This window comes from Ctenopharyngodon idella, chromosome 22 (genome assembly GCF_019924925.1).
Source record: "Ctenopharyngodon idella isolate HZGC_01 chromosome 22, HZGC01, whole genome shotgun sequence".
Classification (NCBI taxonomy): Eukaryota; Metazoa; Chordata; class Actinopteri; order Cypriniformes; family Xenocyprididae; genus Ctenopharyngodon; species Ctenopharyngodon idella.
In genome coordinates this window covers 21519218-21540107 of record NC_067241.1, presented here as the reverse complement: position 1 = coordinate 21540107, position 20890 = coordinate 21519218, and the positions used below count along the sequence as shown (strand labels likewise).

The 20890-nt window shown below is 36.4% G+C and overlaps 1 protein-coding gene across 2 annotated transcripts; it reads left to right on the top strand.

Annotated features, from left to right (window-relative positions):
• The first annotated feature begins 664 nt into the window (after positions 1-664).
• Positions 665-16232, top strand: tamalin (trafficking regulator and scaffold protein tamalin). Of its 2 annotated transcripts, XM_051880182.1 has the most exons (9): positions 998-1071; positions 5257-5309; positions 5522-5622; positions 6223-6277; positions 9951-10053; positions 12166-12259; positions 12855-12921; positions 14738-14804; positions 15243-16232. In XM_051880182.1, coding segments are annotated over exons 3-9 (897 nt in total). In that variant the 5' UTR covers positions 998-1071; positions 5257-5309; positions 5522-5620; the 3' UTR covers positions 15752-16232. The 2 variants fall into 2 exon arrangements, with proteins under 2 accessions (XP_051736141.1, XP_051736142.1); XM_051880181.1 differs by lacking the exon at positions 5522-5622 and having other exon boundaries at positions 665-1071.
• Positions 16233-20890: the final 4658 nt, after the last annotated feature.

Genomic DNA, 20890 nt, shown 5'->3' with positions numbered 1-20890 from the left:
TCTAATCCTTAATTATGTTGGGTTTCAACTCAAAGTTCACCCATTTTAAAAACTTTCACTAACCCTGACATACATTAACTATAGCCTATCTGATTGTGATTGATTAGTCAGTGGACGTATTGCTCTTTTGAGTCGTTACTTTTTAATGAATCGGTTTACAAAACGCGTACATCATGTATCGGACTGAAAACAATTCAATGATTCATTGAGCCGTGCGATTCGAATGAACCGATTGTGAGCTGATGGAGGGAACCGAGGAGTTGAATGATGTGGCTAAAAGTAAGTTACTTTAATATAAAAACACAAAAATATTACACATAAAATGTACTGTAAATATTATTGTGTAACAGTTTTGTCAACTCACAAAACCACATAATTAGTTTTAATAAATAACAGTCAAACACTTGAAATTAAAGTACTTTTCAAGACTTATCAATTCACCCTTGATAATAGTGTTTACTAAATGCCTTAAATGTAATCGTAAATAATACCTGCAAAACAGTTTCAATGTATGGTTGTTCCTAAGTTTCTCTTAAAAAAAACCAAAATATCGCTTCTGTGCATGACGGCCAATCGCATCGCGCCAATTGTATATCCCGCCCCCTTTGCATATTTTAGCGTCGCTAGGTCCCTCCCACTTTTTAAGTACTTCCCCAACACATGTGCTTTGCTTTTCTTAACCCGATGAGTCTGTCCGCAGATGCGGCTGCTGAGACTGAAAGCTAGAGTTGGGGATTATTGCACAAGCCAAAGTGTAGGCTGGTGCCGAGTGGGTGTCTCCTCACCCACACTCAGTACTTTTCATCTTTTGCTCTTCTTTCATCTACTGTTACTTGCTTATTGAGTGACACACGGACTATGAAAAATATGACTTTCCGACGCGTAAAGAAGCTGAACTCAAACGAGCCGGACAGCGGGTCGTTGTGTCATGACAGTGGAGATATCTACTTTACGTCCTCCAAATCGGACAGCTGTGGGACTGTGGACCGTGGACCCTCAAACTCCACGGAGGTTTACAATTATAAGACCCTCGCTTACTCTGGAGGGACCCTACCGAGGAACTTTAAAAAGGTTAGAGCATTTCTTTTTAGTTTCTAGATTCGATACGCTGTATTTGACTACTGTTTACATGTATTTTGGCAGTTTACACACAAGTCATCAGTTTATGTTATGATATTTATCTACCTTTTAATTCCCTGCTGGAAAAAAAATTTAGTCATCATTATTTAATTATTTAGAGGGCTTAGTCAGCCTCTCTATGGTCAAACTGGTATTTTGGGTGGTTTTAGAAGAGTTCTGAGCACTTTTTTCAGTTAAGTACACAAGCTAAGACTATCTTAAAATAGATAACAAACCATTTTAGACTGGTTTAAGCCGTTAGCAGTCGAGCTATTATATGAAAAAAGCAGAAAATCCTGCTAAAATATCTTAAACTATGTTATTAAGATTTTAGCTGGTCTAGCCAAACTACTGTTTAGCTGGTCTCGACTTGCTGGGAGACCAGTTAATACTAACACCAGTTTTTGTTTTCTTCAGCTAGGTTGAGCTGTAGTTTCCACAGTATGTTAATACTGAACTCGGTCACACTTCATTACTATCAGCTACTACAGAAGTAAAACTTTAGAAGTAATATTACACTTGTTAGCCACTTTTATATCTGCCCTCTATGCATGAACATCTTGAATGTATTGTATGATTTTGTCTGGCCTTAATTAAGCACAGAAACGATCCTGTCATGAGTTTGTTTGATTAGAACCAGCAGTGTGCATGCGCCACTCAAGTTAGATTCGTTTGAAGGCGCCCAAGTTCATCTCCATCATCATTGGCTAGAACTGCACATATTGGATGTTTCCCATATTAACACACCTGATTCATATCATCAGCACATTGTTTGATGCTCCTGAACTGGGCATGAGACATTCAAAATGTACAATTCTGGAGTACTGCAGGTTTAATAACCATTGTTGAAGGGGAGTAGTTAAAGTAGGTAGTCAGTGTCCTTGTTTGAGTCTTCTCCTGAATAGTTCAAGCAGTTGTCACACTTTGCTTGGCATGTAAAGAATTTCTAGACCTGCGCTCATTCGCACCTGTCCATCTGTGACCATCAGCACGTGACGGTTCCTCTGAAGAACTTTATTTGCATGTATGTGTGTGAGCAGTCATGCAGAGCTGTAGGAGTGACTACACTTTTTCATTTCTGAATGACTCTGAATCATTAGTGATCATAAAACACAGATCTCTCATATCATGCCATAGAAAGTAGAGACTGCAATGACGTGACACCACTGCGCATTCAAAAGGAAACACCAGAACTAACTTATTTTATTCATTGTTTGTAAAAACAAGGTCAAAGCTTAACTTTAGGTAGCAACCATTCATTCTCAAGTGAGAAATGCATAGCATTTTAAGCTAAACTGGCTCAAACAAGAGGAAAATACATTTTCACGTGAATCATTTTATATTAAACATTTATTAATAATAATATATTTTTTTCCTATTCAAATTAGATTTCCATTTACATATCTGAAAATGTATTATTATTATAGTTATATTATTAATCATTATATTAATAATGTAAATTAGATTTTAATTTACATATCTGAAAATGTTTCCCTGTGTTGTTGTTGTTGTTGTTGTTGTTGTTGTTGTTGTTATTATTATTATTATTATTATTATTATTATTATTATTACACCAATTTGTAATGGATGGATGGATGGTAGGTAGGTATAGACAGTGTCTAGTATAAAGTCTCCCAACCTTCCTTCCAAATCCAAAGAGAGACATTAATCTGCTGCTCACCTCTACACTGTACTTGGCTTTGGCAAAAGCAGTAGCTTTCCTGGGATTTGACGGTACAGATGTGAGCCTGCTTGGTTCTGGCCCTTGGGTTTAGACACACTGAAGTGTGTTTCATGGTCACTCATGGTGTAAAGTGTTTCCCGGTGCCTTTGGACCACCCACACGCAGGTCTGACTCTCTTGAGTCACTGTAAACAGCCCGTATGTGTCCCTGCTGAATTCTGGCCCTGCTTTTTTACAGTCCACCTCCTGTGTGGCCAGCCGAGCCATTTTATGGAACCTGACCAAGTGTCCGGGGCAGTGAAGCCCTCTTTGGATTGTCTGTGACTTCTGTAGTGTGGAAGTGAATTTTGAAAAAGCTTGAGTAAAGGGGGTTTAGTGTGGTTTTGTTGTTGATCGTGTCATGAAATGGCTTTTGGTATTCAAATAGGCCTGATATGATCTCGGTACCTCCGGTTAGCTGTCTGGTGGCAATCAAAACAACATCTATAATCTAGTATGTGTTATGGCTTTGATGTTCTTAAAGGGATAGTTCACCCAAAAAATGACAATTCTGTCATCATATATTCACCCTCATGTCGTTTCAAACATGTATGACTCTTTCTTATGGAAACTTGTTTCCGTCACAAAAAAAAATAAATAAATAATTGCAATAATTTTAAAGGATAAACTTTTTATCTCTCAATTCTGACTTTTTTTTTTTTTTATTATTCATAATTGTGAGTTTACATCTCGCAATTCTGACTTTTTTTCTCAGAATTGCGGTATATAATTGTGGGATATAACTTCCAATTCTGACTTTATCGCAATGGCGAGTTTATATCTCGCAATTCTGACTTTTTTACCACAATTGCCAGTTTATATCTCGCAATTCTGACTTTTTTTACTCACAATTGCCACTTTATATCTCGCAATTCTGACTTTTTATCGCAATGGCGAGTTTATATCTCGCAATTTTGACTTTTTTCTCACAATTGCCAGTTTATATCTCGCCATTCTGACTTTTCTCACAATTGCGAGTTTATATCTCATAATTATGACTTTTTCTCAGAATTGTGAGATATAAACTCGCAATTGCGAATTTTATAAAGTCCAATTCTGAGGGGAAAAAATTTTTTTTTTTTTGTTTTTTTTTTTTTGTTGTTTTTTCTCAGAATTGCACATTTATATCTCATAATTCTGACTTTATAACATGTAATTGTGACTAGAAAAAAGTAAGAATTGCAAAATGTAAACTCACAATTGTGAAGAAAAAAGTAAAGAATTGCGAGATAAAAGTCGCAATTACCTTTTTTTCTTTTTTTATTCCGTGGCGGAAACTTCCATACTTTCTAATGTGGAATGCAAAAGAAGATATTGTGAAAAATGTCTCAGTGTGTTTTGTTTTGTGTTTTGTTTTATCCATGCATTGAAAGTCAATGAGGTTTGGAATGAGAGGAGGGTGTGTAAATGATGACAGTTTTCATTTTTTGGATGAATTTATGACTATGTTGCTGTGTTTTAGATGAATTGGGTGGAATGGTTTTTCAATTTGCCATTTTAAGGTCAAAAACAATAGCTCCTTGACAGCTGCTTTACTCAAAAACTAGCCAGGAACATTTAAATGTTGTATTTTAATTTGCAGAAATGAGTCCTAAACAAAGCTTACTCACAGCTGAGTACTACATGGCAAGCTTTTGGATTGTAGGGCAGGGCAGGTTTATGAACAGCTCTCTGTATCTGGACTCCTACACTTTGCGTGAACGCCGGGCCACAACAGGGTATTGTGCGGCGGAGAGCTTTGCTTCTCCTTCCAACTGCCCTCGAGGGACCCTCTTAGTTACATGGAAATAAATGAAGTCATTGAGGGGTCCCTACGACAATTCTCAAAGAGTACGAAAATAAAGAAAGGCAACATTTTACTAGCTTAGGAGGGTTCGTGCACAAAGTGCACTTTGTGGAAAGCTGAAGTTGTTGGGGTTGAGGTAGAGCCTGATTGAATGGACGTCTGTAAGTGCAGGTGTAATATGAATGAATTCTTATGTCTGTTGTGCAGTTTGGGTTGTGTTTGCAAAGTTTATCAGCCAGTAATCAGGGAAGCTGTTGTAGAACATGACAGAACCTGTATTTGCCAATCTGGCTACATCTTAGATCGTCCTTGTGATAATTTCCAAGACATTTACAGTGATATGTACAGCTGTAGTTTGGAGATAAAAGAGCATGAACCAGAGAAAGTTGCGACAGAAATGGTTCAGAGAGGCGGCAGACAGACGTGCATTTCAGGTTATGTCTGCGATTGTCATCCGTGTGTGATATGAACACATTGCACAACTCACAGCTCGGACAGTTTGGGAAAAGACCTGTTGATCAGGGGGGATTTCAAGTGCACAAGGGCAGATCTTCCGAAAGTCACAGACACTAATTTTCCTTCTCTTATTTTTCCATTTTTCCTCCTCATCTATCTGTCTTGCTGAACAGAACGGTGGACTGCAAAAATGGAAGCCCCTCTCACAGTCTCCAGAACCACAAAGGTAAAATTGCAACTTCTTTTCTTCCACCTACACAGGTTTGATTGGCATATGCATGCGTCATCGTTATTTCCCTAAAATACACTCTATTTATTCAGACAGTTATGAAAACGTCAGACCATAGTCATTCACACCTTTTACAAGGTGTAATGGAATAAAAATAACCCCGTTTGAACAAACACAATTATAGATTTACATAAAATGGCCTTTTTCAGAGGACCAAATGAATGAAATGAGGCCTGAATGAACCTGTGAATAAAAAAGGAGTGTGTGTTGGATCAGCCAGATGGTCAGATACAATCTTTCTTCACTGTATGTATGTGTCTCTTTATTGTTGAGTATGTGCATATGCATAATTCATGAGTGCCTAATGATGTATGAGTGCTTTCAGAAAAACAGGGGTCTTGTCATGTCGGAGTATTCGTGATTTACATGTTTGAATCTACAGATTTCTTAATTGTCTAGACGACTACTGTTACAGAAGTCATCTCTAGTTTAAAGCGCACCTCTGTGGTAGTCATTCCATGCCCTGAGGTTGATGTTATTGAGAAAAAAAAAACACTGTATATGCATGAAACTGAAAGCACACTAAAAGCATAGCTTAAGAGTGAGCTGTTCAGATGTCACACCCAGCATCTGGTGCTTTTTTTTTTTTTTACTTTTTGTGCTTTTTCACACGTTTCCTATTACGCCATAAAGACATATCCTCCAATATAGCAATGTCATGGGGTTGATTATGCATTTCCTCTGTCATCTTTCATCATCCTTGTTCCTGTAAGCATTGACAGTTAGTCAAGTTTGTGGATTGAGACTAAACCACTCAGAACATCACTTTACTAAAACCGTCTCTGTACAGCAGTCCTTTCCTCTGCTCATATTAACAGAATACCCTCTGCTTTGCTGAATTTCCTTCCAGGAAAACAGTGATCCTGGAGAAGAAAGAGGAGGAGGCCTTTGGCTTTGAAATCCAGGTAAGAGGGATTTAGAAACTCAGTATATATTATAATAATATAAATAATGTAAAATCTTTTAAAAATGATTTAGGGTATGGTTACGCGATAACGGCAAAGTTTTTCCTTCGTTTTTCGCATACCGACGACAAAGTTGTCAAAATGATCCTCGTTCACACAGATAAAAATGACTAAAAATGCTGTATTCTGCTGCCAGGCCAGTAGTTGATGTCACGTTCTACACGACTATAGACTGAACACGTAATACGCATGCTCATGACGTCACCGTTTTCACAAATTCACTTTTTTTAAGATTGCACGGAGACGATAACGGTATCATGTTTTTAAAAAAAACGTGCACTTTGAAAACCATTTTCAAATGTTTGCATTTTCAGGCCCCCAAAACGCATAAAGTTTTCTGTTTTTAGTTGAAAATGTTGTCGTGAAGCTTGTACATGTGGGTGGGCTGCTCAGGATTAAATAAAAGCAAGACCTTGGATGAAGGATCTCTTCATTGTTAAATCGCTGTTATATTTAGCTTTAAGGTCTCACTTGTGATTAAACTGCAGTGGATGGCACCTCATTTCAACAGAATCAAGTATTAGCTAAGGTTTATCCATGTATAATCCAGTTGTAGTTTTGACAGAATCAAAAATCTCAGTGTGGGAACCTCATTGTCTGTCTTAGCTTGTTTTCTTGTAATTTTTTCCTCACAACACTCACTTTATCAAAGCCCGGTTCCTCAATGTGGAACCGATTATGAACTCTACATTAGTAGTTATTTATCCCGCTTCAAAGCTCTATGTCATTTATGACAAATGTGCCAAATAGCTATATTTAGTTATGTATAATAGTTCAGATGCAGGATGAAGGACCCCTCCTTTCCTGCCTTGTCCTCTAGTATAGGATATGACATCAAGTTTCTGTCACATGATAAGCAACATATCAAGAAATGAATTGTTTTCTGGGATGGCATGCTGTAGACAACATTGTTTGAGTCTCTTAGCAGCGGGGATACGGTTGGCCGTATCTGCTATGTAAATATGTCTGTACTTTGCATCTCCTAAGGCGCTTAGTGTCTCAGAGATTCGTGTAAGCATTTGGAGTGTGTGGGAAGAGGAAGGAAGTAGACGATTCTAAACATTTGAAAACACTTTGCAAATGATTCACGTTTCAGAGATGTTTGCTTTTTTTTTTTTTTTTCTAAATTTGTGATTATTGGGAGTTTTTTTTTTTGTTTTTGTTTTTGTTTTTTGTTTTTTTTTTTAGAGTTCAGGCCTTAAAATATTGCATTAGGTATTTAACACTAGAGTGGCTTTTCTTAAAGGGACAGTTCACCCAAAAAATTATGTTTTCAAAATGTGCTCATCCTCATGATATTTAAAACATGTGTTAGCTTATTTCTTCCGTAATATATTAAATAAGTTATTTGTTGCACAATGAGAATGTCAAAAATGCTCTTTTCCATACAATGAAAGTGAATGGTGGCTGGCAAGATTTTCAGTGAATATCGGCTGAAATGTCAGTATGTTTCTCACATAAATCTGTTGCATGGTTTTAGAAGACTTGAAATGTAGCACACAAGTCATATGGATCACTTTTTATGGTGCCTTTTTGGTCCCAGTCCCAATTCACTTTCATTGTTATGGTAAGGAGCAGCGTGAGCTTTCTTTAAAACATCTTTTGTGCTTTCCTGAAGAAAGAAAGTCATAGGGATTTGTACCAGTGGGTGAGTAAATGATGACAGAATGATCGTTTTTGGGTGAACCATCCCTTCAAGATCATCTTCATGAAGTCATCAAGAGTTTAGTCAGATTCACCTTTCTTACATGACTATGAGGTTTTAACAGTGTCCTCCACTCACAAAGCTGTTAACCTCAACAACTGCTTTGGGTTTCAGAATAGGAAATGAGCACCAACATCAGTCATCCTCAAAGCCGTTGAAATGAGGCGTTCCTACGCATTTTACACACTTAAGAAATTGCCATTCATTGTGAAAGCAAACATCATGAGAGCTTAGAGCCACAGCACGTCACTTTGGTGACTGGTGAAAACATTGCGCGCCACAAAAAACATTATGGCTCCACTCACATCAGGAAACTAGCAGCAAATTGAGATGCTCATTTGAATCTGCTAATGTCAGAGAACCAAAGATACCACTGATACTAAAGGCACTAACATGCAAATGACCCTTCCAAATGGCGTCAGTATATCAGCATGTGTGTCTTGACATGAGCTACTGATTACAGTTATGGTGGAAACTGAAGCTGATATTTTGCATATCGACTTCTCACTGGGTCTCTTCCTGCTCTGTTTTAAACTCTTGCTGTGTAGAGGTGCATTGTATTCTTAACTCATAAAATTTGCAGTGTAATTCTCTAAAATATCTCACAACAACATGATGTGTTATAGCTGCTTAACGTCCTTCAGTTTACACAGAGATCCATGTGCTAGTCCACTGAAGCTGACTTAAGTTGTTTTATTGCAGAATAGATAAACTGCACAAGGTCTTACTGGTGCAAACTTCATTGTATTGCTACCATTTAAAATATTTATTTTATCAACTTAATTAATAATTTAATTTTAAAACCTATATTATCCAGCCATTTTGAAAACCACTTGACCCATGTAGTTTTATGTTATGTTATGTTATGTTATTTAGTGCTGTCAAACGATTAATTTGTGATTAATCGCATCTAAAATAAGTTTATTTACATTTATTTTGGATACGATTAATCGCGATTCATCATGATTAATCTTTTGACCGCACTAATTGTTATGTTATGTTACGTTATGTTATGTTGTTTAGTGCTGTCAAATGATTAATTTGTGATTTTAATCGCATCCAAAATAAAAGTTTTATTTTGGATGCGATTAATTGTGATTAATTGTTTGACGGCACTAATTATTGTTATATTATGTTATATTATATTGAGTGCTGTCAAACGATTAATTCACTATTAATCGCATCCAAAATAAGTTTATTATATATTAATATTACAATATATAATATAAAATATAATATTATAGTATTATAATATATTATATTATTCAAAGTAAATGTAACTTGCTCCACCAAAATCTTTCCTTTTTTGACTGAATATCACTCTGAAATGCTTCACGTTACAGAAGTAAAATGTGTTTTGACACCTAGTAAACTCCCTGTATCTTTTGCTAACGCTCAGAAATGGTCTTAAAATGTAAAATGCTGATTAGCCAAAAATATTGTTAGCCTCAGCTAGTTGGCTTGGAGTTGTTTGGACGTAATGAACTGCATATAGAGTTCAAACATCGAAATGACAACAAAACACAGACTTTTCAAATGGCCTAGTTTCGGTGTGCCTTGTTTATCAAGGATGTTTGCATGTGAGTAAACCACCTGGAGCCATTCCTCACGTTCAGCTTCCTTTAAGCCATTGAGTCTGTCAGTCAGTCTTTGTGAAACCGTGCAGGTCAACATTCTAGTCATTGAGCACATGGTGTTAAGCCACTGTGGAAATGCTATCAGACCTGATTTAGCAATGCTACGTCAAACAATAAGTCTCAGCTTTCAAGAAAACGGCACACCTTTGCTAGCTAGTCTATGACTCATTTTGTTTACTTTAGTATTATCTGAATGCATATCTATAAATAACATTACTCCCAGCACAAGAGATACCATTGTTTACCATCCTTTTCGTGTGTGTGTCTGCAGACATACGGACTGCATCACCAGAGTGAGAACTCGGTGGAGATGTGCACCTTTGTTTGCAAAGTTCACGAAGACAGTCCTGCCCAACTTGCAGGCCTTAAAATCGGTAAGTGTGCTCACATTAACACCACCCTTAATGTTTGCTCATTCAGTCCCTGCTCTAAACCAGCAATTGACACAAAGGCTAGAATATTCAGAGTGGTCCTTGGGGTCAAAGGGAGTACAGTTCAAAGCAATAACAAGGATCAGTTACTCTCATCCACCTCTTGAACATCCTGTTTTGTAGTAAAATGAGTCTCTGTGAACGGGAGTAATATTTCAGAAGGCTTGCAAATGTCTTGCTTTCTGACTCGGAGATCGCGTCAATCTGTCAACACCAGGACAGTTGAGTGGCAGCCCTAATGTTTAAGCAAGAGCAAATATCACAGTGCAGCACCCACGCAGACAGTTAATGGATTTTTACTCTTTCAAACTGTAAAACAGGATACAGTCAAGTCACTCTGTGGGTTTTTGTGGGCTGCATGTTTATATACAAGCTCTATTTTAATCTGCAAGGTTTTTTTTCTGAACATTTCTTTTGTTTCCTTTTTGTTTGAGCTCTTGTTGTACTTGGCATTAATCTTTCATCCAGGCATAAATAAAATGGAGCTTTTTAGTCCTAAAAATCTGTAAGATAATTTAGCATTTTTAAGCCATGAGTTCCCTTTAGAAAATTTGAAAGTGTTTTTTATATATATATATATAACAAATACACTATGTTAAAATGTTTGGGGTTGGTAAGATTAAAAAAAAAAAAAAAAAAAAAAAAAGTCTTATGCTCACCAAGACTGCATTTATTTGGTCAAAAATACAGGAAAAACTGTAATATTGTGAAATATTACAATTTAAAATAAGTTTTAAAAGTTTTTTTTAACATTTATGTATCTCTTTATTGTCACTTTAATGCAAACTTACTGACCAAAAAGTTTAAACAGTAGGTTTTTGGTTAATATTGCTTAAACTAATTTTAATATCTCAAACATGAATTTTGAAAGCATTGTTTATTACAACGGTTGTCCGGTTTGTCACGCATGTAATTTTGCTTCTTTGTGGTAGTTTAATCCTTAAAGAAACTCGTAAGCAACTTTATTTAGAGTTTTAAAACTCTAGTTTTTAAAAAAGATTTTTAAACAAGATGTTTTTCTAAAAATTGTCATTGTCCTATAATGCCATATTCAGGCTTTTATGATTTTTTTTTTACCACTTGCTGGAAATTTAATCTAATCTCAAAGAAAACAAACAGTTATGCATCTAAAATAGCCATTTGCTCTGTCCTAGGATCAGTTGATCTTCTCCAAAGTTTAAAATATAACAATTACTACTCATAGATAAACTGATGTCAGATCAGTAGTAAAGAGGAACTCCTACTCAGAGTTGCTGTGCGTGTGTGTTGGTTTCGCTTCCTGCATTCCCTGCATGCTTTGCACTATTGTCGTCTTGTCTCTCAAAAGCACATGACCTCATCGTTTTAAGACAAGAAAACCCAAAACTCTTGTGAGAGAAAAGGAATTGTTTCATTACATATCGATGTGTGAAGTCCAGCCCCTCCCCGGCAGATGTGTCCCAAAAAACCCTGTAGAACAACCCTCCAAGTGGATTTTGTATGGAGAAAAAGCTACATTTTTACATCAAATAAAATGAAGTGTTATTTTGAGTTGATTTGTAATGTAAGAAGAAAAAAAACACAAGAAGATTATAATTTATTCAAATGGAACACAAAAGGAGGTGTTTAGCAGAATGATTACGCTGCTCTTTTCTTTACAATGAAAGTGAATGTGATGTCAGGTTTTGAAAAGGTTAAAAAAAGCACCATAATGGTGGTCCATTCAACTATATTTCAAGTGTTCAGAAGCCGTGCAATAGCTTTCTGTGAGTAACAGACTAAAACTGAATGTGTTCACTGAAAATGTTTCCTCTGAACTCTTGCGCAGCACCTGTGGTCATTCACCATTCACTTTTATTGTGTTGAAATGGGACATCCTGCAATAAGTGTCTTCTTTTGTGTTCCTTAGAAGAAAGTCAGTCAATACAGGTTTCAAAATACATGAGGGTGAGTAATTGACAGAATTGACATTTTTGGTTGAACTATCACTCTAAGGCAGCACAGCACACAAAATGTTAGTATACAGTTTCCATTCAGATCTGTTCTCGGTTGAACACTCTTCTCTGGGGTTTGTAGGAGACACGATTGCCAGCGTGAACGACGCTTCTGTGGAAGGCTTTCGCCATAAAGAAATTGTCCAGCTCATTAAATCATCAGGAAACAACATTAGGTATGTAGATGTTCGATGTTCTTTCATGTCACACTTTCCTCAAAATAGTTTTAAAAGTTTAAATTAAAACTAAATTGTTTTAAGTGTACCTGTGGTCTTTTCTGATTAGCTTGAAGAATTAGATCTGCTATTACTTGATTGGAACCACACTTTTCTTCCCTCGTTATTTCCTGTTTAATAAAAGATGAAAGGCCAGTGAAAATGAACCTCCATTTATAAAGTGTGGATGTGAACCACATGAATGCATAGCAGGTCATGCTTTCCCTCTCCACGGCTTTGAACCCAATTATTTCCACTTTTAAACATGGGGTTATGCTGTAAATGAGAGAGTTTATTACAATCCAGTAAAAAGAGGTTCCCTCTTCATATCCATATCACCAGTGCCGGTTTTGAAATCATTTACATTTGGGGGAAGGGGAGTTTTAAATTGCCACTAAGCTCATATTCACACACGTTGTGGTCTGAAGTCTGTTTTAAAGAGCTCTTTGACTTTAATTGGTGTGTTTATCAGATTGAAGGTTTGAAGACATGTAATACTGTGCAGTGTAGGAAGTGGCTTTGTCATGCAATGCTCTGTTATTTTGTTCCTGTCTAGGCTAGAAACGGTTTACAGCAACTCTATTAGAAAAGCAGAATTGGAAGCCCGACTGCAGTATCTAAAGGTAAGTTTGTCGAACCACATGCAAACCGTCATGCGCATATCAAGCGGCGTGTCGTCTCGTATACCGAGACGTTTACAAGTGTTGCAATGCAAGCCCAGCTTTAACACAGCTGCCCCGGTCTGGCACCAAACACTAGTGCTGATCGCACCTGTTTCCTCTCACACCCCACCTGTTCCAATGACAGTCCAGTCTTAATCCTCACATACCACAGTACAGCTGAAAAGAAGCAAGGCACATTTTTACATTCCTCAGGACATTCTCATATGTGAAAGAAGATGCCTAGGCTATACAGTTTAACTACAAAAAGACTACAGTTTCATTGCGGTACTCACTTCTGCAGTCTTTGAGAGTAGCTGAATCACCGTGATGGTGAACATGGTTCTAAATGTGTTCGTGTCATATTTGATACACAGCTCTTTTGAATTCACAGTTGGATATGAGGCTGTCTTTTGTAAATGTTATAATATTAACTGAGCTGATGATGTAACTAGATGGGTAGAGTTTTACAGTCGTTGAATGGAGAACTTTAAACCAACATGTTTTGGCACACAGGCCTTTGTCATGGTTGAAAGAAAGGTTATTTAAATACAAACTAAAACTCATTTAAAGTCAATCAGTGGAGTAGTAGACAGGAATGTCTGATATCTACCAATTAAACTAGTGGCTAATGGGAAAATAATGGGGATGCACAATATAATGGTGCTGTAATCGTAATGTGACATTTTTATTTATTTGCATTTATATTAAATGTTTAATTTTGAATGCTAATTTACTTTTTGTTTTACATTTAGAGTACATGTGCCATCATGTAATGCTCACACTTTAGTGTTGATATCGTTACCTGGAACGGTTAAAAAATAAAATCGAAATAAAACAGAAATATAAAATAATATATTAATGTTACATAATGAAACCTAAACTTTTTATTTCAGCAACATATCTAATTTCCATTTAAGTTGAAGTATTAAAATGACTAAAACTGAATAAAAATAAAGAAATAAAATAAAACAATTAAAGCTTAATAGAAATAATGAACAATAAAATAGGAGTCACATAACAAAATTACTGTAAAAAAAAATAAACTAAAATTAAAAAAAAAACTGAAAATATAAAAGCCAATTCAAAACAATAATAAAAACTATAATAGTATATAAATAATACTAAAATAACACTTAAAGTTAATATTTAAAAACACTAATTTAATAACATTGTTAAATGTAATTTTTTGCAAACCTTGAAATGAAAATTCATTTTTCATACCGTACATTATAATGTTGTTCTGCCTAAATTTACTTGTACCATTGATTTTTATTTTTTATATATTTAAACAAAATAGTGTTTAATTAATATCAGCCAATAATAGTTATCTCCCATAACATAAAAATAATTATCTTTGCTATTGACCAGAATTTGAATATCAGTGCATCCTGGTAAAATACTTTCCATGAGTTTAGTTGTTTTTTTTTTGTTTTTTTTATATATATATAATTTCAGATTCAGTAGAATAACAGATAAAACCAACCAAAACCACCATAATTACAAAAAGTTTAAAAAATATCATGACAAACCATCTTTTCAGTCATTCCTTCAGCAAATTAACTTTAAGAAAAAAATTATGATCTAAAAAATGGACCTAGACAACAAAGAACTCGTTCAAATTTGATGGCTTGTTGATTGTGAGAAGTAGCGATGGAGAACTGAGAACTATGTCTGACTTCACTGACCACACACTTCCCTGTTCTCTATGATGATGGTTGGGAAAAATTAAATGAACAGACCAGCCAAATGACTCTTACTGTGTCTTTTGTTTTTCCAGCAAACTCTGCATGAGAAATGGGATGAATACAGATCTCTAATGGTGCAAGAACAGCGGCTTGTGCATGGTGAGTTTTAGCACATGATACCAATCTTGCTAACCCAGGCCTTTGAATGATAAGCCACCAATTGCTTATGAGGTCGTTTTAGTAGCATGTAAAGGATGGACGTGTGACATTTGAGCATTTCAGCATGTATTTATATAACACAAAACACTTCCTGTTAGCACAATGTTGTATTAGACACTTAAAGAGTGTGGTGAGAGAGAAACCAATTTAGAAGCATATTCTAGTACTTTTCCGGTGTGACTAAGGCTCAAACTAAATGCCTTAGCATAGTAGTTTACTAGCCTGCAGGATCTCTTAAAGACTAATTGTAAAAAATCTTAAAACGTCAGGTCTTAAAGTGACAGCAGCCTAATATACCTGCTGCCAAATTATGAGATGATATTAAAAACATCTATATATCTATAAGGTTAATTTAGCTACCTGTTTTTACTCTCACAGGCATCGTAATGAGTGACGTGGCTGTGTACGAGTCTCTGGAGTCAGCCGGAGTGTACGGTAGTCTGGGAGCTCCAAGCCCAGCGGCCATGCGTGCGTTACGTGGCACCGATAGCACGAGCAGCAGCGCGAGCCGCCTCAGTGCCGCCACGGCTGAGGATGATCCACTCTACCAAACCTGCATCTTCCAGGGGGAACGTGCCAACAACGCCAGCAATGATGAGCTCGACACAAACCAAGAGAAGACTCAAAGCGGCCGTCCACGGCTCATCCGGCCTGCCAGCGAGCTCTTTGCTACTGCCAAGACAACCCTGACCCGCAGCGCCAGCACACGCAGCTACATGAGGGGCCCGGCGTCGTCGTCGTCCTCGGTGCCCAATGGAGAAAAACAGCAGTGTGGAGGGTTCAGCACACTGCAGCGCAAACCCAAACAGAAGAGCTTCAGGCGGAGGCTGTTGAAGTACATTCCTGGACTAAACCGACCCCTGGAAGAGGAGGAAAGCAAACTGTGAGAAACTACAACAAGCTGAAATTCAAAGACTCGCTTAGCCAAAGACTGAAGGTTTAAAACAAGAGAAATGCATCCAATAAAGCACACTGAAGACCAAAATTGGAGTCCAAGATAAACCAAAGGATCTAGTGATGATAAAATAGTGGGGGGTTTTTTGTTGTTGTTTTTTTTATTTGTTTGTTTTTTCAGAGAAAAATTGAGAGCCTGTTAATGAGAGCCTCATTCATTTCCAATGTTTGGACAGTTTAGAAGTAATGTAGTTCGAGTGTGCCAAATGTTTCAAAGCCTTTGCTTTTAAAATCTGAACACAAAACATTTACACAAGACTCGTTGGGCAACTTAAATGTTTGTTTAAAATGCTGAGTAGATGTGGATGTATTTCTGTTTGTTGCTGGAATATTGTTTAAAATTGTATAACCAGTAATATAACGGTTAACAAGACCTAAATATGTGGTGAAAATGTGGACTAAAAAAAACAACAACCAATGTGTCTTAATCACTTTGTCATCCCCTTAAACTTTATTAACATCATCTAACTTTATTTCCTGGTGCACATTTTTCATCTAAATCAAGAAGCAAATGTTTGTACATATTTTGTTAATGTTTAAGTTATTTATTTAATGTTTATTTTCAGTTTTTGTGAAGTTTTTTTGTTGTTCTTTTGTTATTTGAAGATGTACAAAATGAAGGATTTTTTTTTAATAATTTGATCATTTATATTTGAAAATACTTTGGTCCTGAAGGATATTTAAATAGTGCCTTTTTGGCAAGTATTTGTAAATAACTTTTTTTAATTTTTTTTTTTTTTTTTTTTTTTTTTTTTTTGAAAATATAGATTGAAAATAAAAGGATTTTTGCTTAAAGTATGCTTTTTTTTGTTCTCTTCTATGTTGAATTCATATTGCCATTGCTCATTGATTTATTTTTTCCAGAAGTCCACTTCACAAGTTCCCAGTCATTTGAGCACAAGTGCTCTTATTGTGTAGACCTCTTTGATTTCTTCCCAAAATATTTTTCTTTGCACTTAATGATACCGGCAGCTCATACAAAAGACTACAGCCTAATGTGCTTTCCTAACCTCAAAAACATCTTCCTATGAGGCAGAGACTGTGTGTTTTGTTGTATGAAGGGGCTTGTTACATTCCTCTAATGCTGGGCTCTTTGAGACCTTCAGTGATGTCAAACAAATTCATTGTAAGGACTGTGTGGATCACTGTTAGGAATATCTATTGGAATGTGCATCTAAAGAGTGACCCCAGGATTCCAGGCCACAAGCCTTGATTCTCTTCCTTTAGGTCAGAGCTGAACCCTTGCCCTCTGCCTGCACACACAAACACATTCCCCCATGGTGCTTTGACAAGACACAAACCGCATCATCATCCCAGTGTAGCACCTGACCTTCCAGGTCACAAAATACTCCCCCTTCTGTTTTCTATGGCTCTCTTTACGTCGTTTCCCTTTTGTCTGCCTTCACAGCCGGTGCCCGTTACGTCAGAGCCTCTTTGGATGGTCACTGGTGGTGTCGGTCCTGCATAACTCCCTGTGTCTTGATTAGCTATTGTTTTGTCTTCAGTTACAGAGACGGGTGTGTGGGTAACATGTCAGCTGAAGACATAATTGGGTTTTTGAGCAGATCTTGAAGGCTGAAGTCATTTCAAGTCATGACGATTGTAAAAAAAAAAAAAGTGAATGCATAATTAGTTAGAAGACAAGGAGACCTAAAGCAAAGCCATGAATGGGCCATTTAATGCTTGGGCAAAACAATGGGATAACAGTTCGTTGCATGTAATTAGCACAGCAAGAGAGATGGGAGCTTGGTAGAGATGGGACACTAGTTAATATGCGTATTTATATCTTAGTGATGTTTGCTGAAGTAAGCGTCGCTATTATTATTGCTTGTATTTGTTCTAAACCACTACATGAAAAAAAATTTACATTTTGATGTGTAATTTGTTTCGCACCATGTGTGCTATGGACTGATACTTAGATATAACTGACTTAAAAAATCCAGTACAGTATTTGCATTAAAGAAGCGACCTGAGTCACATATGTTGGCCAGAATATCAATGTCAGAAACTTAGGATGCAAAAGGACACGCTAAAAACCATTTAGAACACTTCAGCAACCACATAGCAACGCTCAAACAACCACCCACACCCAAGTATCATTACAATAAGTTTTGCATAGAAATTTACCCAGCGTATGCACGTATTTGTGCGTAAAATGTGTGCGTGAACATTTTTATGATTCAAATCATAGACTGTAAAAAAATATGGACGTAGTGTCCGTGACGTCACCCGTAGATTTCTGAAGAGCATTTTTGAAGCAAAAATGAGGCCGCCGCCATCTTAGCTGCGCGTCACTGCACGTCACTCCCGGATAACTGAAAAAGGGCAAAGAGGCGGGACGTGGTTGGAACCAAGGTGACTGTGATCATGTTAGCAGAAGGAGCTATCTATCTATCTTAGATAATATCTAAAATATTAATAAAGATAACAAGTTTATTAGAAAGTTCTAAAGGTGCATTGTCAATCTACGGTGTCTTTAAGATATGCTTAAACACCAGTAATTAATTTGAGTCGGGTGTGCAAATAACAACACGCAAAATCAAACGGGACTTTATTTACCCGTTTTATAACCCCAAACTACATACCTTTATAATGAAATAGCGATCGCAAGATGAATCCAATCCGTGGCACTTAATTGGGTAAAATGTCCATGAGTGTCCAGCGTCCATTGCAAAACAAAAAAACAGTAGGCCTACTTTTTGTCCATAAAAGCATTAAATGCATGAAATATTGATATATTATCCATTGTTTGCATCACATTTCTTCAGAATGATCTGCTCTCCATCATTGTTCTTCAAGAAATGAAAAAATTCACCCCACTCAGAGTTGTCATGAAGGGCAAAATTAGCAGTATAGACCAAAACCACAATTTGTACCAAGCTGTGAACATGTTTTTTCTAATGTAAATTTGGCCTGTCCCTAGCGGCCAGTCGAAGAATTGCAGTTTAAGTCACTTCCGTATTGGCTTCACGAGAAACTGGGGGAGGTTGTCGCTTGATTCAAATTCGCACTTACAGTTAATCTTAATTAAATAAAAAAAAATCAGAATAAACTCAATCTACACGTAGGCGAAAATAAGCAAGAGCGAGACCGATTAAGTTGTGCGGAAAGCCCTTATATGGAAATGTTTGGGCGTTGTTTATGCAAATTACTACCTGCAGGCACGCGCCCCCTCATTTTGAAATCATTAACATTAAACGAGGGTCGGAAATGTGAGTGCGTTGGCACGTGTTATAATTCCGGTGGAAATTTTGCACGAAAACGTAAGTTTGTGCACATAAATACGTCATTTGTTTGCAGTCATTGATTAATGAGGCCAATAGTCTTCATGAAATCTATTTTATAATATATTGTGTACTACATAAACATATTTGCTAACACGGGAAAGTCAGTAAACAGTACCAAAAGTCATGTTCAGCAGCAACAGTAAAAACAACATATATTTGAGTTAATGGGGAGAACGTTTTGGAGAAAATCACTTCAGTTTGTGGACAACGGCTTTTCTCCCCAGACGTTACAACTGACATGCAAATCTCGAGAGACTTTGCCAGTGACGATATTCCTGTTTTCTGAACTGACTGCATGACTGCATCCTTACTTCTGTGTTTCCAACATTCACACAGAACAGTCTATGTCTATGTGCATGTTTTTAATTAGAGCGTGTTATATAAGTTAATAACTTTAGGAATAGGCCAGACTGCATTGAGCTTCTTCTGCATCGTATTACACTATCCTGGTGAAATTAACTTAAAAAATGTACGTCATTGGAGTTTAATTAAATTCGTTTGAACTTAAACTACGTAATATATAGACTTTAAATAAATTAATAAGGTTTTGCTGTTTACAGACTTATTTGGAAAAAGGAACACAATTGCTGGCCCTGATTTTTAAAGCATAAAACTGCTATTAAAAATAAGAAATGGAACAAAGTCTGTTTGCAGCCATGTTTTGCTATTGCTATTTTGCAACGTTTTACTCACTTTTGTGAGTTTGAATTAGATATCTCATATCATCACTGTCTGCAACAGCTTTTTTCACACTGATATTTGGAGAGCCAAGCTTAATTCTCTATGGATGAAACTGACCCTTGATAAGTGTAATGTGAGATTAATATCCGTTATGACAGGAAGTGAATGAGGTGTGAGTGTCTGGTTGAAACCCAGACTGTCTCTTTTAGAGCTTCTTGGTCGGGGTCTCAAGATTGTAGGCTACATATTTGTGCAACAACATCCCTCCAAACGGCCAGTATCTGCATAGTAAATATATGATTACAGACGTAAGTATATAGAAGAGCAGAGAGGATTTTCTAATCCACATCCATGGTCACTAATTTTATTCAAAACTGTTTTTATATATAAAATGTATAGATAAATAAATAACATTAGAATGACTGTGTGTGTAAAATGACTAAAAAAGATTGTCACAAAACAAGTATAATTTATGAGATTCATTTTTGAAAAACAGATGTCATCCCATTATAGAATGCCAGTATTACAAATAATATTTAATATTAATTGAGAAACAGTAACAATCATTAAATCTATTTGCTGACAAAAAGTACAAAAGAATATTGTAGCAGTCCACAAGTGTGTTTTGTTGCCTGTTGCTAAGGAGGAAGTTGAATGGATTGATATATGTGCATCTTTTTGTGCTCACATGAACATGAGAGAGACTCAAGTCACATGTGCAGACAGGATGTGGCAGAGAGATTGAGCAGGAAATGCATCACAATGCAAAGCTGCCTGGTGAAAAAGAGACTGCAACTCTTTCCAGAGAAAGTTTTTTTTATCTAGTAGTCCCATTTGAAGGGGATTCACAGGACAGGATAATGTTTCGAGATTGAAATCAAAGTAAAACCTCTTTTCCACCTGAAAAGTTCCCCAGATTAAAACAAGACATATTTATATGTCATAGCATCACTTGAATCTTTTTTTTTTTTTTTTACCACAATAATTACCAACAATGTCATTGGTGGGGGGTTTTTCCCCCCAGTTTATTTCAGTTAACCTGTGCTACACTGATCCTTTTATTGCATTTATATAGTGGATTGTAATCTAATTTAATTAAGTTAA

What these genes read in the sequence shown, in the direction of transcription:
- tamalin (XM_051880181.1), top strand. Translation starts at nt 859, where the DNA reads ATGAAAAATATGACTTTCCGACGCGTAAAGAAGCTGAACTCAAACGAG. An exon ending in TACCGAGGAACTTTAAAAAG is followed by an intron (nt 1,072 to 5,256) that starts GTTAGAGCATTT and finishes CTTGCTGAACAG; the next exon opens with AACGGTGGACTGCAAAAATG. An exon ending in CAGTCTCCAGAACCACAAAG is followed by an intron (nt 5,310 to 6,222) that starts GTAAAATTGCAA and finishes ATTTCCTTCCAG; the next exon opens with GAAAACAGTGATCCTGGAGA.